Genomic DNA, 19,643 nt, shown 5'->3' on the forward strand with positions numbered 1-19,643 from the left:
ATAATCTGACATTTAGATTATTTCCACTGATGATGAAATCATATTTTAAATACACCGATACTGTCACCCCCTACAAAACTGCTAATGAGTCAAATTTTCATTTCCACAGATTTCAGTGGTAATATAATTAAAGACTACATACAAAAAAAGTAAGCATATAGACATAAGAAAGGAAAGTAAATGGAGTAGGGATAAGAAAAAAAAGGCCACCTAATTAACAAAAGTTAAAATACATTTTTATAATGGTGTGTGAAATCAATGATTTTTTTTCAATTTGGACATTTGGTAAATACATACCACTCAGTGCCCAGTTTATAGAATTTAAGTTGCTATAAAAGGATGTGCTATGAAACAATGTTCCTTTATTTTCTAATCTTTCCCAGCAACTACATCTAAGCAACTATGAGAGACAATACTTTTTTTCTGCCACTTGGTGGCAATATGCACATATTTATGATTTTAATCATTTCCAGTTCAGTCTTTATTCTCAGAGAATGATTCAACAACTTTTTCCTCAAATCATGAGATGAAGTCTAGAAAATACATTACAGATTCAAAGAAGCCTCTATAGTCAGCCCAATATATAAGTTATTTTAGACAAAACCCAAACACATCATTTTATCTAACTTCAGTATCATTACTCTGATGATTATTCAATTCAAAAGCAGTAAATTGGGAATTTTTTGCACACCACAATTACCTCAATTAACACACATTCTCAGTATGATGCCAGAATCATAGTCTAATTGTCTAAATGGCATTGCTAACACCTTCAATACTGCTTAAAATTACCTCCCTTACAACGTTGAAGGAAAGATAGTATGTCAAATGGAATTTTTATATATTTAATTGAAATTTTCCTCCAGACAAAGATAATCTTTTTAAAAGTTTATTTTTAATCTGGAAAGATCTTCTTTAATGAAAAACTAACCACTAACATAAATGGGATACAGGGGATGTGCTAATAAGCAAATAAATATTCATTATTGGGCATAAAAGTTAGTATCAAGAAAATTTTAAATTATAGGATAAAATTTCCTGACCAAGTATTTGTCACATCATTCACTGGAGTTATTTTACATGCCGAGAGAACTGTGGTCATGTCCCCAGGTTACCTCACGCCTTATGCCTTAGCAGCTTTTCAGAAAGGCCTGAATCTGGATCATGAAAGAAGGCATACCTTCCTCTTTCTCCTACGCACTCCACTAATGAGTAAGGGACAGACCCCTTCAAAAGAAGCCGCACTAGCCCTCTAGGAGGCTGGTCTGTACTGAACAGTCTCTTACTACTAATACTTTTTAAAAATTTAGTAATCTTAACAGGTTTCTACCTTTATTGTAAAACAATTCATGTCTCTCTAGAAATTTTAATAACATAAATTTGTAAAAATACAGAAAAATAGTTACTCTGGCCTTTTCATCATTTTTTCTTCATTCTTTGGAGGCTTAGATTCTTCAAACTTTTTTCTGACTGGTATTTTAGATGGTCCAAGTCATATCCAAATAATAGAAAGAAATTGGAGAAAAATGCAACCACAGTAAAAGATAACCATTAAATCACCCTTTAACTTGATAAACCACAATAGCTTTGTACTCATGTATTTTTAACAGTGACAAACTGGAACCTTATCTGGACTTGGATGTAGTTTTTTGAGTAGCTCTGCCCTGTTATCCTCACTGGGTCTCACACCACAGTATGAAGTGATACAGTAACTTTTCGACTACCAGTAAAATCCTTTCCTATAATACCTGGCACCTAAGAGGTCATCAGAAATAAAGCATGAATTCAATTGTACTAAAATCCATCTTCAGAAATCCAGAGAAGGAAAAGCAACACTGCCCAGGTTGGCGGTGATCCAATGACTCCATGTAAATTCACACTGCCTTCAGATCAAGCCTGGTCTTACTCAGCCAATGTAAAAGGGATAATCCCAGGCAAAGTTACGTTGACAAAGTTTGTGTTCTTTACCTCCTCTGTCTTCGAGGCCAGCTATTGATGACCAAACACTCAAATACACCAAACAAAAATGGAAGGCTACAAGAATAAGGGCAAGAAAGAGAGTAAGAAAATTGAATTACAGGCTAGGAGTTCTGAACTTGACTTCATCGATTCCTAACTAAAGTGAACCTGGGCATGTTTAAAGTTTTTTATCTTTATTTCTTTACTCACAGAATGGATTTTATAACATGTCTCCTTTAGGATTAACTTTTTATAACATATGCAAGGCATCTGCAGAACAATGTCTGGCTTATTATTGGGACTGAATAAAGGGAAACTTCTTCAAATTCATTTTGAGATACAAGGCTGGCTTTTAGACTCATCTCAAGTAATGAGGGTGTTGACTTGCTGTGTTTTGCTTAGAAAAGATGGATGATCTGCTGCATCTGCTATGTACATCCAGTCAATTTCATTATTGAAAAAACAAAACAAAACTGAATTTCCAGTATCAACTTCATGAAAAAAGAGGCACTATCTTGATTTAGTTTATGTGTCTCAAACTATAGATATCTTCTTCCCATATTCACCTCTGAATTAGATGATTTCTATTAATAAAGTAAAATAATTAGAAATTTGATAAACTTGAAAGACAATCAAAAAGAATACTTGGCTGTATGAGTCCTAAATATTGTTTTCACTTGTTCATCCTCTTTGAGGATAAAATTATTAAAGAGCTTCATCTTCTATTCAGCTCAGATTTAGAGGACTTTGAGAAAGAGAATTCTTACTTTCCTTCTACATGCAAATTAATTTAGTTATATACCCAAATTTTCCTTCTCTTATCCACACACTATGTTTCCTTTATCTCACAAACTCTAAGATTCTACTAATTCCTTCCAACCCAACACTGAAACCTGAGTTTTCATTCCTTTTCCTACTTCAGTTTAGTACACCTTACTAGCTAATTCCAATCATGTTTCATCTTCCCCTAGAAACAGCCTTTGTCCATGAAATGCTTAACTCAAAAATGTGGTTTGAAAGATAAAGACTAGAGAAACTATAAGCAATAAAATTCCAGGAATCAAGTGAAAAAAACAAACAACAGAAGTCCATAATTATATACCAAAAATGCTGAAATTTCTAAGATCCTGTGACAAATACTAAAGCTCACTTTGCTGTAATTTCACTGCGGTTAATCTGATTTACAGGTTACTTCTGTCCTGTCCACACTGATGTAGGATGAGAGTACTCACTCAGTTTTGCTGTGTTTTCTGAATCTGAATAAGCACGGAGTCAAAGTAGAGAAGGCTTGGAGCTCTTTTCTTTACAGTCATTAATTCAGGGGACTGTTTAGCCTTTTCCTTTTTAAAATGGTACTTCTGGGTTCACATTTGTTTATAAAAATACATTTTCCACCAAAAGGAAAGCTACTTTTTGAAGAGCTAAAATATCACACTTGGGGAGTAAGACGCAGCCCAAACTAAAAATTGTGGATTATTTTATTTTGTGAAATTAGTAATTTAGCCAGACAACCTTTACTATATACACCACAATTCATCTTGTTTCTCCCCTTCAATAAAGGCAAATCCCATTTTTCGTTTTGTACTTGCAAATTAATTCAGAACAAAAACCATCCTCTTCTTGCACAAATACAATCATTTGAAATTCATGATAGCTACAAACACTACCAGAAAAACAATAATCTTACCTTTTTTCATTTCCATATGATTTCTGTGCAACTTTTGCATGCAGGATAAGTACTGTTTGATCCCCTCGCTCTTTTAAATAATTTCTCATAGCTTCCCTAAAATAAATTATAGATATTATATTATTATGTGGTGAGACCTAGAATATCCCTAAGCTGTGTAATGAGAAAAACACTTCATCTTTTTTAAAAAAGCAAATATAAAATGAAAATAAAGCAAAACAAACTCATGAACTAAATTTAAAGAATATTATACAATGAGGCAATAAATATAGCTCATCTTCAACTCTGTCCTTCCAAAAAAGAAACTGTCCTCATTCTTGGAATTAATGATATAGCTCAATTAAACCACAATCACAACTTCTAAAACAACCAAAATTACTATGCACATTGCTAAGTTGTTCTTTAACTATCAAATTAATGGTTTGCAGTACTTTTGTATTTCATAACCTAATTCACTACCACCACCAGGTCCCTGTCACCCAGGTATTAGGATGAATGTTTTCTACTGATAATGCCAAACAAATAACCGCATCATACAAATTTATTATTACACGTTGCTAAAATATCAACCTTACATGAGGACTAAGAAAGGGCTATCATTCATATACAAATAATTACCCTAAAGGATGTTACCAAATACATAACAAAATTTAATAAAGACTTATTTCAAATTAGTAAAAAAACTAAATTAGATTTTGGAAAAAAAAAATAATGTTAATTCTTTCAAGTACAAACTACTTCAACTACCTATTTATTATACAAATGCTCTATAAAAAGTTCAATGTCTTAAATATATTCATTCAATTATTTTGCTAAGCAATACTAGAAAACACGAGGTCTATCTATACAGATCACACTTTCGTAATTCTGCATCTACAAAACCCAATTCTAGAGGTGTTTTATGCATTATAAAATTAAAGCAAAGGTGCTTCAAAGAATCATCACAAAGCACTTTTAATAAATGCTATTTTACATTATAAATATAAGACAAATGTGCAAGAGGATAGCCATATAATAGTAGTAAGTTATTAAATGTGGGGAATTCTAGACTTGCAGCACTTAAAAAGTAAGTAGTCTGGTACATATCATTTAACCTCATTCAGCATTGATTTCCATATCTGATTATAACATTATAATGCTGACCTAACACAGAGTGGCTGTGAGGATTAAATGAAATAATCCAGATGACAGCCTTACTGACTGAAAGAAAACCTAGCTACAAGGCAAGGAAGGGAACACTGGGATCCAACAAATTTTCTAAAAAAGATGTAAACAGACATTAATTTAACCTAAATCAATAAAAAACAATGGATGGATCTCATCACAAAATAAAGGGGATAAATCATAAACAGGCAGAGTAAACAGCAACTGCAGCTATAATCCAGAGTAGACAAGGAGAATACATTGTTTTAAATTTCTTATCAGGCACTGGTAAAATGCTTTTCAAAATTGCATGCTATGGCTAGAAAGGAGATTAAAAAAAAATAGGGGCTTACTTAAAGTCAACAGAATCCCAAAATTAATACACAAATACTTACAAAATAAATATAACCAATGGTGAAGTAGAAAACATATGGAGGCTAATTCTTAACTGGCATCTTAGGGTGTCATTAATTACTCTGGAGCAACCTCCAAAACAATACAAGAAAGAGCTTCAAGATACTGTGTTTTTTCATTCTGACCAGGGCAGTAAATGGAGCTTCAAATAAAAGTGCTACTCCAAGTGATAGAGGAAAGGTAACATAAAACAGTTCCAACAATTATAGGAAACCTTACAGAAATGAACCTAATGAAGAAAATCCACTGATACTAAAGAATTTAAGGAAAAGCGTAAAAGCACAAGTTAGCAGATACCCATTTGAAGTATTGTAGAGGGCAAGAAAGTTAGGACCACAGGGCTCTGAAGGTTGCTTATAATACAAGCCTTCAAGACTCCAGTTCTAAGGTTTTGATTATTAACAACAGGGTAAATACAATGAGGTACAATGTGTTATTGTAGTACAATGTATTGTAGTGCAACAGGGTTTTACGTTGAGTGGCACCCATGTTTTGTAAGGCATGTGTTACATCCTGCTGCAGTCATAACTTCAGAGCTCAGATGTATTCTTACATAAAGTGTGGGCACACCCACTTTGATCTGTTCAGCATTTCTTGAGACTGACACCTAATCGCACTGCAACTAATATTTTCATTGATGACACCAGGATCTAAATGACAAAATAAGAAGCCTCTACAATAAAAGAACAACTGCTTCTCTCCATTAGTAAAAGGTCTGATTATTCTTTTTGGTTTTTGAGTCCTCAGTTATACCCATGAACCACATTAAGGACTATATTTCAAGAGAGAAGGATGGCCTTGAGAGTTAATACTTATTTCCTACTCCCTCCCTCCCTCCCTCCCTCCCTCCCTCCCTCCCTCCATCCATCTCTCTGAAAGAATATAAAATTAAAAAAAAAAAAAGAATCCACAGTAACACCAAATAGTACATAGTGTTAATAACTATCTATCTATATATATCTGAAAGAATATAAAATTAAAAAAATAATAAATCCACAGTAACATTAAAAAGTACACAGTGTTAAGCATCCTTAATCAAAAATTTAAACTGTGTATCTGGAATTATACTTTGAACAATATTCAAAAGATCATCCTCTAAATAATAAGCTACTTTTTCAATATTGCTTAATTTGGAAGATGGGGTAAGAATATGAGCGTAGGTTTAGAAGATTTTTTTTTAAGTACAAGAAATCCTCTCTGAATTAAACTCCCCACCCCTTATATACCCCAATGAAAACTATAAAATTCCTTTAAAAATATTTTTGATCAAATAAAAGACACTAAGGTTTGCTCCTAACGGGGAAAACTCTTTAAAGGAGAAATAGGAAAATAAGATCAAAACAGCCAGATGGGACCTAACTTTGCTATATTATCAACAGGAAAGCTTCCTTATTCTTAACTTTGGGCTTAAAATTAGATTTTCATCATAGTATTGGTAATTGATTTTACACCCCAATTTTGTTTTATACAAACTGTTTTAACATTCAAGCTCTCTTAGCAATGTTTTGTAGTTTTCAGTGTACAGTTTTTGCACATCTTGGGTCGGATTTTTCCCTAAGAATTACAAATTTTTTAAGCTACTGCAAATGGTATTTTTAAATTTCAATTTCATTATTAGTATAAAAAGTACAATTCATTTTTGTATATTTTGTATGGCAATTATGTATCCTACTATCTTGCTAAATCTCACTTATCAGTTCTGGTAGCTGTAAAAAAAAATTCCATAGGGTCTTCTACATAGATGATCATGATGTCTGCAAACAGTTTCCTTTTTTTTTAAATTGAAGTATTATTGATATACAATCTTATATTGGTTTCAAGTACACAACACAGTGGTTCAACAGTCACTCGTATTATTAAATCCTTATCCCCTCTAGTGCCATTACTGTCAACACAGAAAGATGTTACAGAATCACTGACTATATTCTCCATGCTGTACTACTATTCCCCTAACCAACTTATATTATGATTGAGAATTGTTGTGCCTCTTTATCCCCTCACCCTCCCCACCCACTCACCTCAACCCCTCTGCCATGGTAACCACTAGTCCATTCTCAGTATCTATGAGTGGACTATTGTTTTGTCCATTCTGTTTTGCTTTGGCACGCAGTTTTACTTCTTTCTTTCCAAACTGGATGCCTTTCATTTCTTCTGGCCTTACTTTACTAGTTTCTGGTCTGACTGTAGTTACTGTACTGTACTAAGAACCCCAAGAACAATATTAAATGGAAGTGGTGAGAGTGGACACCCTGCATTGTTCCTGATCTTGAGGGAAAATTTAAGTCTTTCATAACTAAGTATAATGTTAAAAGTAGTTTTTTTAGGTACCCTTTTGAGGAAATTCTTTTCTATTGCAAGTTTGATGAGAATTCTGATCAAGAATGAACTATTTTCTTCTGTTAATATATTGAATTATGTTGACTGATTTCCATTTTTGAGATAAATCTCATTAAGTCATGATGTATTATCCCTTTAATATATTGTTGGATTCATTTTGAATGTTTGTTAAAACTTTTTGCATCTATGTTCATAAGGGGTGTTGATAGTTTTATTTTCTTGTAACATCTTTGTCCGCTTTTGGTAACAGCAATGCTGCCGTTACAATGAACTAGAAAGCATTGTCCTGCTCTCCAATTTTCTGGAAGAGTGTATATAGAACTGGCATGATTTGTTTCTTAAGCTTTTGATAGAATTCAACAGTGAAATCACCTAAGCCTGTAGTTTTCCTCATGGTAAAGTTTATAATTACAAATTCAGTTTTTTCAGATATTGGCCTATTCAGCTTATACATGTTTCTTCTTGAGTATGCACTAGTATGTTTGCTAGTTTCAAGGAATTTGTGAATTGCTTCAAAAGTTGTTGAATTTATTGGCAGAACATGATTTATAGTATTTGCTTGTCATCCAAATATCTGCAGATTCTATAGTGATGTCACCTTTCTCATTCTTGATAACTTGTACAGAATCAGATTTCTATTTGGTATGACTGTTCTTCTGCCTGAAAGATTTAACATTTCTTGTAGCTCAGGCCTGTTTTTGGTTCTCTTTCAGTCTTCCATATCTAAGAAGGTCTTAATTTGCTTCTGCTGGGTACAGAATTCTAGGTTGCATATTTTCCCCCACCTGAGTACTTTGAAGCACTTGCTCTATTGTCTTCTCCCTGAAAAGTTTTCAGATGAAAAACCTATCACCCTTATCTATCTTTGCGCCACTGTACATAAATTATCTGTTTTCTCTGTTGCTTTTAACATTTTCTTTTTATCACTGACCTTAACCAATTTCATCATGTGCTTCAGTATTTACACTTGGGCTTCACTTAGTTTCTTTGAACCATGGTTTTATAGTTTTCTCCAAATTTAGTCAACTTTCAGCTGTTATTTCTTCATCTATTTTTAGTCATACCCTCCCCTTCAGTGACTCCAATTACATGTATATTAGTCCACTTGAACATAAACTATAGTTCACTATGATCTTTCACCAAATCTGACCTACTGCCTCTTTTAGAAATAAAGCTTTACTCCAATATACAGACATATCCACTGGTTTACACATTACCTATGACTGCTTTTGTGTTACAACAGTGTACTTATAACAGAGGCTGTATGAGCCTAGAAGACTAAAACTATTTACCATCTAACCCTTCAAAGAAAATGTTTTTTACAAACTTCTGATCATAGTATCTTGAACATACAGAAGACAAATATAATTTTTTAATGTCTTTACCTAATTCTCATTTGTATCATTTCTATATTGGTTTTAATTGACTAATTTTTTTCAATATGTATATTTTCCTGCTTCTTCATATGACTGGTATATTTTGATCAGACATGAAGACACAATGAATTATACCTTTCTTCGTGCTGGATATTTTTCTAGTCCTGTAAACACTCTTGAGCTTTGTTCTGGTACCCAGCTAAGTTGTCTGGAACGAAGTTTGATCTTTTTATTCTTGCTCCTAAATTCTGTTGCTCCTAAATTCTGTTGAAACCAAAGCAGCATTTAATCTATACCTACTTTTGCACCACTACTGAAGCAAGATCCTTCTGAGTACTCTATTGTTAATGCACTAGGCATTACGAGACTTTTCCACTCTGGCTACTGGGAACAGGCATTATTTGTAGTGCTGAGTACTGAATTCTTCCCTCTAACTCTTCAGGTTGGTTTTGGTCCCCCAAACTTGAGTAGTGCTCATCAATATTCAGCTGAAGACTAGAGGGAGCCTTCTGCAGATGGACAGAATTCTGTGTAGCTCTTTCTTTTCCAGTCCTCTGCCCTGGAAAACTCTAGTCTCCCTAAATTCCCAGCTCTAACTCCTCAAAAGGGGCTTACTAGGGTTCATCTGGATTCCCCCTGCCTATACCATGCCCTGAAACTCCCCAGGTACTAAGCTGGGGCAATCGTAGGGCTCACCTCATTTGTCTCCTGTCTCTCAAGGATCACTGTCCTTTCTTGCCTGCAATCCAGTATCTGGAAAATCATTTTATATACTTTGTCCAGGTTTTTAGTTGTTTCAGGCAGGAGAGTAATTCCAGTCCCTGTTATTCCATGTTTGTCAGAAGTGGAAGTCTTAAAAGCTACTAAAATTTTCTGGGTAACTGCTTAAAGCATAAATTGAAAATCATGATAAAGTAGATGGGACCAAACTGTATTATTATTGTACATATTTAAGGAAAGGAAAGGAAAGGAAAATTTCCTTGTGATATTTATTATCATCATATTGATTGCTATTTTTACAGGGGTACCTATTCAAGTAATATACTCCTCAAAACATTTTTTATCCTTAGGAGTCACTCTAACCTATTGCTGCTGCTGGTGAAGTAAAAATGTTTATCTATTAAATTTTAAATTTCAAAATGCCTATACATATGAATTAAGCAATTCTATTTAGAATTTCTTCAAGATATATAAAAACAAGTAACTGAAAATATATTTACTTGGACCTGTGAGACAAGTAATATTTTCCCAACCTAGATCTGGAATATTTACATAATGCCTTTAAAAAAATTTTTTGTAATTACTGAAGCGATTTCAGATTTACATAAAAGTTGCAAAAATAGAACGAAGGATTCCAAACCCCTTTCCCCCAGACTTCCCAAGCATTAACATTTTACCACATTTATATATTATGTTTTTAAACCATTTAAAAGCACATTGTGAACATAAAGCCCCTTTACCCAAAATATATCAGTGTATATTTTCTAAAAATAAAGACATTCTTTTATACAATCACAATGTAATTATCAATGATACAATACTTTTATCTACAGATTTTATTCAAATATTGCCAGTTGTCCCACTAATGTCCTTTGGTGTGGGAGGACCACCTGGGCAAAGTGACAACATAATATTGAAAGACTACTGCTCTCAGGCCAAATCAGGACAGCCACCAGTTTCTCTAAACAAAGTTGAGCTAGAACACAGACACGTCACTCATTTACATACTGTCTATGGCTGATCATATGGGGATATAAGAACAAACTTGAGAAGTCACAACAGACTCACTGTGGCCCCAAAAGGCTAACAAGCTTATTACTTGGCCCATTACAGAAAATGTTTGCCTCTTTTGGCTTTGGAATGAAAGAAATTTTTTTCCTGGTCCAGGATTTAGATGAATTTAGTTGTCATGTCTTTTTAGTCTCCTTTAATCTGGCATTCCTAGTGTTTGTTTCTCATGATCTTAAAAATTCTAAAGAGTGAATGCAATTTTTTTAATAGAATGCCCCTCACTTATGTCTACCTAATGTTTTCTCATGCTTAGATTTAGTTTTTGCAAGAATACCACAATGGTAATATTGTGTCCTTTTCAGGATACACATGATGTTTATTTGTCCATTACTGGTATTGTTAATTTACAATCATCTAATTAAGGTGGTGTCTTCCAGGTTTCCTCACTGTGCATGTTACTATTTTTTGTTTATAATTAATACATATTCTGTGAGTATATGCTTAGAGATTATGTAAACATTTCATTTCTCATCAGACTTTAAACCAATCATTTAAGCATTCACTGATGATTTCTGCCTGAAACAATTATCACTGTAGTGGTTACCAAAGTGTGATTTCCAAATTCCATCATTCCTTCTACTTTTTTAACATATGATTCTTCTGTAAGGAAAAGCTATCTCCTCTCCTCAGTTTAGCCTTCTAAACTGTCATTTCATTTTATGGGTTTTAATCTATTACTATCATTATTTATTTTGATGATCAAAGCATCTGTGATTTGGGAAAAGTGAGCCTCTTAAAACTGGCTCTTTTTGTGTATCCTTCTGGCATGACCCCATCATTCTTTGAGTGCGACAACTTTTTAAATAATTGCAATAAGGTGCAAATAACCCAATGGCCATCAATGAGAAATACCAAATAAAGACAAGTGTGAAGACAATGGAAAACTATAGAGACATTAAAGAGAACAGGTAGAAGATGTACAATGGAAAAGGGGTTAAAAGGTACAGAACAATGGTAGAGAATTATGCCAGATTTTAAAAAGAAAAACAGGCATATGTTTATAGATACAATTTTCTTGAAAGATAATAACAATGCAGGGTTAGCATTAACTCTTGGACTGTTAATTGTGGAACTGGGTAAAGCTATCTTTACACTGTATCCCTTGTTATATTAACTGTATAATACTCAAGATTAATCATTGTAAGGTTATATTTCCCCTTTGAACAATATCCTCTTGTCCTGTTTTTTTCTCGGGGTGGGGGTTGGGGTGGGACGGCAGTTGAAATAAGTTCATGATTTAGATACCCATATTTGAATAACTTCTTATCAGCACTTATTTCTAAAATGACAGGCTCTAACACTTCTATGAAATGTTTGGGTAAAAGGCTGTCTAACATAATGCTTACCTAGTGAGTCGTTTTGGTGGAGGTCGCTCACCAAATTTTCTGGAAAAAATAAGAAAAAAAATTAAATAGGCTGCATGACACACCACAGTAAACTTTTTAGGCACCATGAAATCTCCTTTATGAGTTATATACTTCAACCCTACTGAAGACCAGTGTAAAGAGAAATCCTCTGGTAAACATCTATGTCCAGAAATAACAAAATACGAACTTTAACATGGTTCCTAAACAAACAACACACCTAAGTAAGCCTGCCTTACCACTCTAAGCAGATTAACACACTGATTTGATAAGTGGCAGGAACCTTCTTGAGACACCTTACAAAAAGCAACAGACCAAAGACCACTAATCTCACACAGCCTTTAGTATTTGGAAGAATCCTCTGTACAGAGGTGGTGCAGAGCTCACAAGTGTTTATCATGTGCCAGACACTATGCTATACATTTTTTATATAATACACTCCTTAATCATTATAAAATAATTTTGTAAGGTACATACTGGCCCATTTTAAAGATGCAGAAAACCATTTGCCCAAAGTCACAAATTAAGCGGCAGGCAGAGTTGAGATTTAAAACTTTATGTTGACTACTTAACTAACTTATAATATATGGCCCTTCAAAAAGAAATTTGGTTAAGTGGACTAGTACAGAATCATTTATAGAAATGTTTTGGAGAAGTCAAAAAGAAGAGCATGAGCAAGGACAAGAGAGTGTCAGGCTTGAATCAGAGTATAGCATGGAGCTTATGAGAAAGGCTCTAGAGTAAGACTGGCTGACTTTGAACCCAAGACTTGGTATTTACTGCTGTGCAACCCTCAAGTTACTTGATCTAGACCTCTGTTTCCTCATGTTTAAAAAAGGCACAGTAATTGTACTTACCTCAAAGAATTGCTGGGAAGGGATTAAATGTGTTAATTAATATACAGAAAACAGAACAGTGTCTGGGAATCAGTAAATGTTCAAGAAATGGTGGTAGTTATTACTATTTTTTATTTATAAATGGTTAAACCAAAATAACTAAATAAGGGAATTAAGTGTGATATTAATAAAGGTAAGTATAAGAAATTAAGCCCTCTGAAATAGGAAATGAGGTCTTCTGAAAGAAATGGTGTAGTCACACCATTTGAAGAAAAAAAGACCAATAGGATTTTCTTTTTAAAGAAAAACTGAAATTATAAACAGGTTAAGTGACTTACATTCATAATCACAGTTACAGGTTGTGGAGCCTAACTGACTTAAGATTTTTCTACTGTATTCATGATATCCCACAAAATTATTAACTTTGATGATAAAAGCCTTAGGATACAAGTAGTTGATTTTGTTGAGTAATTTAATACTATATGACATTGCTTCTGAATTCATAATTTATAAGCAAGGGGCATTCTGTCATTGAGTACCTTGGTATTTTTATTAACCCTGAGATATTGAAACATGGCTTTAACTGAAATAGCAAAAAAATGAGGAAATAATCCAAGTTTTTGTCAGAAGAATTATTAATTCTCTTTGACTTTACACCCTACAGGATATTCAATTTTGAAAATCAAGAAACAAAGCACAGTTTCTGAGTAGTAACAACAGGAAGGCTGATGAAGACTGTATGTTTTAAAACACAACTATTGGCTAATCTGTGAATTCCACTTATGGAATAAAGACAGAATTCTACTCCTACATCTTTTTACACAGGAAATACTTTTTAAACCTTTGAAAATGATTAAATATACCATTATGGCAAATGATTTAAATACCAGCTGACTAGTTTAGATACAGAATATTTTACAAAAACCAAGTTTAAGCACTATAAAGAGAAGCAAAGTGAGGTGTGACTATAATCTACCTAAGGGATTAAAATGGTGAAAATTTTAAAGAGACAGTTAACAAACAGATAAAACTTTTCAATGAGGATCATTTCACACCCTTCATACTAGATCGTTAACACTCAAATCATCAAGCATCCTTTGAGATCTAACACAGGATCTAACACAGGTTTATTACATAACTAATAAGAGATCTGCTGCATTCAAAATCCAAATGTAAATTGTTCTTAGTGCTCTGAAATGCTCTCAAAGTTAGATTAACAGCTAACTGTTGATTAAAATATCTGTATACATTCCTTTTTAGAAATGACTCATTAGATGAAAACAGCAATTACATAGCATGCATTTGCAATATTACTCCTGCCCCCACAGAAAGTGTGAGCAAGATAACTCAATAGTTTGCCTGCTGAGCTTGAAGAGCATTTCAAAATGATGCATCATTCTATCTGGATGCCATCCTAAGGCTAGGAATCTTATAGATGTTAGGAAGATTAAATAGCCTGTTCAGTATTAATAAAGTATCCTTAATAATTGTGTGCCATCGCTTTAATGTGTAAGAAATCACATTTCTATTTATTTCATTACAACTAATGGTTACTGTATTTACTGGAATGAGGGATGAATAAGAAAATGAGTTTTCTGAGAAAATTTATGAAAGCACATTTAGTAGGTTTACAATGCATAATTCTGAAAGGTCACCATCAAACTAAATTCTAATTATTTAATAAAATGCATAGGTCTACATACTAAAAACATATACCAAGTTATTCCAAGGTACTTTATATCCTGCACTTAATAAGATCCATTTTCCACTAATCTGATATACAACTAATACCAAATTTTAAGAATTCTCTATTGCAAAAAGAAGGTCCATTTTAAAACATGAGTAAGTCAAGAAAATTCATGACATGTTTATGTTATGCAACCAAAATAACCACTTTTTAGCAAAAATGACAAGTCACTATCAGTTACTCAGAGGCTGATTATAACTTAAGGATTAAGCTGTCCCTCCCTCTTGCAATAGGGAATCACAGAGAGATAGGCAGATAAAAATTTTTTATCTTTATTTGCAATTTATTTTAAAAACAAGGTACCTATTGACACGATCTGTAATGACATCTGAACCAGAAATAAGTTAGATCAAACAAGTTTAGACCACTCTTAAGATACTTTCCATAATAGGTGTATAGTGTATTGAACAACACAATAAAGTTAAATGCTAAGTACCCAAGGGACACTTTGAATTTTATGAAATACTGAGTTAATTCCTCATTGTAACAAAGAATTACTGCTATCCAATTCACCTTTTGGTATTATAAGTTGTTAGTATTTCATTTGCATGAGGTTTCTTAAATTTTATGCACACTATATAAAATGTAGTTTTGATTAAATGTAATAACCAGTCCTGTTATATATTTAAAGGAAAAAGTTATGATTCTAGCTTTTTTTTTTTAAGTAACAAGCAAAAGTTAGCTTATACAAAGTTGATTACATTCTAACCCAGGGGTCCTTTCCGTCTTGTTCTATTCTGTATACTCTTCCCTCAGACTGGGATTGGCAAACAAAACACAATATTCTATGTGCCATCATTACAGTAATGCTCATATAATACACTATGGCTCAACCAAATTTACATTATCCAAAATACCTATGTCATAAGTATAATTTTAAGCCAGAAAATTCACTTTACTTTAATTTTACTAGTTTGCTCTTCCTAAGATAATAATGACCTTTTATTCAAAATAGGAAAAGTTGGGGAAAATGTCAATTACTATAGCTAACTCTATTTTCATATATCTGGAAGTGTGAGGATTTGTAAAAGTTGCCACCAATCATTAAACATAATACTTCCTAGTGACAAACAGTATTGAGGTTCCCACATATCCTCCAATTCATTAGAATTTTTAAATAAGTAAAAACCTACATATACTTATATTTCCGCTTTTTTACTCACACTGGAGATTCAATATTGTTTTTTTCATAACAGATACATTTCCTTCTACATCAGTCTGTTAAGTATATGACCACCAATGTATTGAGGACAAATATGATAGAGGTTATCAAAACTTCACCATCTTAACACCTTTTCTAGCTAACAGATGCTACACATGAGAAAAAAAATCAAAAAAGAGGGGAAAAGACAAAAAGTTTTTTTGAACACAGAATGATTTAGTAATTACTCCGCTAAACAAACCAAAAAATTTGATGCTATATAGAACATTGTCTAGTAACAACATTGGAACTTCAATTTTAAAAACAGAGCTGGCTGAAAAAGGATCTCAAGTCATATGGGAAATTCTACCCTTGGTCTGTGGAACTGAAAGTAATGTCCTCTATTTTACTGTATCTCACACATTTACTGCTTAATGCAGAAATGAGATAAAAATAAATTAAGAAACACTGGTACAGTATTTGCAGGAAAGAAGTAGGAAAGAAAACATGAACAACCCAAACTCATAATTAAGCCACACTAACCAAATCTGCTGTGAACAGTATGTACATTTTATACAGTTCAAAACCACTGGGATTTCTGAACCATGATTTAAAGTAGTGAAATAAAGCAGCACTTGATTGAGGAAAAATTATGAAACATGATTTATACCCTCAAGGATCCATAACCAGTCATTTTACCAGGAGAAGGAAACAAATTAGTGATACACATTATTATTCTACTTGGATAACATGTAATAAATAAAAAACAAAGCAAATGGTACTAGGAAGTTGCTTAGCAATTTGCTCACAAAAAAACACAAGAGGCTAATTAGAAAAGGCTACACATAAAGTTCTGTCCCTTCCCTCCAGATCCATTCATTCACCTATTCAGGACCAAGTATGGGTATACATAAGTGAACTAAAAAGACACAACTCCATGCCCTTATGGAACTTACATACCATCAGTACAAGTGAACAATGACATATGTTCAAAGATGTTCATTTATAAAATTTGTAAAAGGAAAAATTTTAGAAACTTAAATACTGTACCTACTGAATATGATTGAAGAGATTAATATTTGACCAACTGAGAATATACCGTTAAGTAAATATGCAATTTATCTATACTTTCAAAAAGCTTATTCATTCTCTATCCATGGCAGAAAACAGCCTATTAAGTCACACAACTTTGAGCGAGATGGGTCATCCTTTGTCTTACTTTAATTTCTGGTTTTGAACCTGCTGTAATCTAAGAACCACATTTAATAGAAGCACTGCTCAAAACATGCCTAGGTGTAACTAGAAGTCTTTGGCTACTATAACAAAGATGATCAAGGCATGATGTATTCTCCTAGACTATCTCATTTATTAAACATCGTTCTATTAGAACAAATACCCTATGGGGTAGACTACAAAGACATGCCATGCTTGTGGTTGGTTCCAGCAGTGAGGAAACATGCTCCCTCTATTACATACACTAGTTAGAACATTTGAAAGCACTGTTTCCTTATTTTTTAAAGTTCTTTTATTCTATCCTTTCTTTTTCAATTAAAAAAAAATCAACAAACTTAGCTTTGTAACAGACTGCCAGCAGTTTGTGTAAGAAGCAGTAAGTGGAAAGATACAAACAAGGTGACTGAGACCATCATCTCCACCTATTATCAGCATCTCAGTATCTCCAGTATTATCAGTATCTCCAATATTATCACCAGGTTAGGTTGAATGCCTTTCCAAAAATCCATACAGGGAGGGAATTTCCCAGGTTAAATCTGCAACAGTCATTAAACTTCACTATACAGATGGTACATCTGAGCTGCAGGAACACTGGCATCCATTAACACTGCATATGAAGAATTTATAAGAAATATAAGTATGCATCTTAAAATCTATGACCTCAACAAGTGAAGGTGATCAGATGCTGGGCAAACTACTCCAATATCACATATCAAGAGACTGAATGGAATAAACTAACATCAAACAGCCTCCTAAATGCAGCATTAAAAAGGGTACAATAGCACTTCTGTGGTATTACTGCCCAAAAATGCAGAACTTGTATCTGAACATGAAGAAACATAACAAATCTAAATTGTGGACTAATCAACAAAATAACCCAGCTATGCTTTTAAAAGCATCAAGGTTACAAAAGACAAAAAACTAAGGAACTGGCCCACATGAAAAGAAACTTTACTAAACACACATGAAAACTGAATGCAGCATACTCTCCAGAACAGACTTATGCTATAAAAGACATTATGTAGACAACTGACAAAACCTAAAAAACTAAGGAACTGGCCCACATGAAAAGAAACTTTACTAAACACACATGAAAACTGAATGCAGCATACTCTCCAGAATTGACTTATGCTATAAAAGACATTATGTAGACAACTGACAAAACCTAAGTAAAACCACATTAGAGAACAGAATTATATCAATTTTAATATCTTAGCTTTGAAAACTGTACAGGAGTTATGTGAGTTTATGTCCTTATTTTTAAATACTGTAGTTCTTACGGAGAAAAAGACATGATGTCTACCTCTTAAGAGAAAATAAATATGTGTGTGTGTGTGTGAGAGAGACAGAGAGGGAGAGAAAGAGAGAGACTACATAGAGGGATAAAGCAAATGTGATAAAATGTTAATGCAAGGTATCTGGGTGAACTTCTTTGTAATGTTCTATTTTTCTGTAAACTGAAATAATATCAGAATAAAAAAGGCTATACTCAGAGAAGCACTAATCTCCTGATCAAGTTGCTGGCCTAACCCTGCTTGCCACAGAACTTGTTGGTGACAAAATTTTCAAAACACATTCACTGGAGGTGATAAAAGACTCTTTGGTCAGCTTCCTGACATAGCTTTTATGTTCTTATGATAATTATGTAAGAATCACTTGCTGTAGATTTAAAGTTTGATAATACTCAGTGTTGATGTACAAGTGGAGACACAGGAACTCTCTCATGCACTGTTAGGAGTTTAAATTTGTACAGTCTTTTTGGAAGATTTTTTTGGCAATGTCTATTATAATTCAAGATGTGAACTCCTTTGAATTCCTAACCATTTCAATTCTGGAAATTTATTATATAGGCAGACAATTTGTGACTGTGCAAAAAGTATGTAAAGATATTCAATAAAGCATAATCTGTATTAATGAATTTTTCTAAATCCATATGGGTAATTATGAATAGATTGCTGGTTACATGGCACCTCCCAGTCATGCCTATATATGCATATAAAAAGCTTATCAGGCTAGTAGCATTAATTTTGAATGAGGAACGAGATCTATGCTTTCATCACCTCTCCCCAAGTACATATACAAAACAACATATACACCCTATATAAAATTTTTAGTGATAATGGTGAAGGGCAGCAAAATTCCATTTTGCTCTAGAATCCATTATTCTTTAGTAATTAATTTTGGCTTAGGTAAATAACAAAATAAAATTGCATTCCCTAAACATCAACTGAAGGTCATTCTCATGCCAAGTCTAGAATACAGGGGTTTTAAACAGAGAAAGGCATATACGTTATGGCTTTAACCAAAATAATCTGTGTAGGGGACCAGTTTAGAAAAATTATGCCAGATTTAAATAAAGAAATTCATGCCCTCATAGAAAAGGCGTGTATTTCCTTCCACAAAGGGAACTACAATGCAACTTAAAGTATTTTTAAATAGGTTCCAATCTTAACCATTTGTTTAATTTTTGAAAAGAACTCAGTTTATGCCAAGAACGTCTTCAGACATCTCATTTGACCTTATGAACTGCCTCGTAAGACAGTGCTCAAGAGGTGAAGAGTGCCACCTGAGGTCATCTGAGGAGAGCACACACAAAGCTCATCATGCCTGCAAAT

The 19,643-nt window shown here is 33.3% G+C and overlaps 1 protein-coding gene across 7 annotated transcripts in view; it reads right to left on the bottom strand.

Annotated features, from left to right (window-relative positions):
• The window catches only part of RBPJ (recombination signal binding protein for immunoglobulin kappa J region), a 213,963-nt gene that overhangs the window by 35,769 nt on the left and 158,551 nt on the right, over nt 1-19,643 (bottom strand). For all 7 annotated transcript variants that reach the window (XM_036994716.2, XM_073237761.1, XM_017675904.3 and 4 more), the window contains 2 exons: nt 12,054-12,092; nt 3,647-3,742 (listed from right to left, as the gene is read on the bottom strand). In XM_036994716.2, the coding sequence (XP_036850611.1) occupies nt 3,647-3,742; nt 12,054-12,092 (135 nt within the window). The remainder of the gene's footprint in view (nt 1-3,646; nt 3,743-12,053; nt 12,093-19,643) is intronic.

The sequence above is a fragment of the Manis javanica genome, chromosome 5, assembly GCF_040802235.1.
Source record: "Manis javanica isolate MJ-LG chromosome 5, MJ_LKY, whole genome shotgun sequence".
Lineage (NCBI taxonomy): Eukaryota > Metazoa > Chordata > Mammalia > Pholidota > Manidae > Manis > Manis javanica.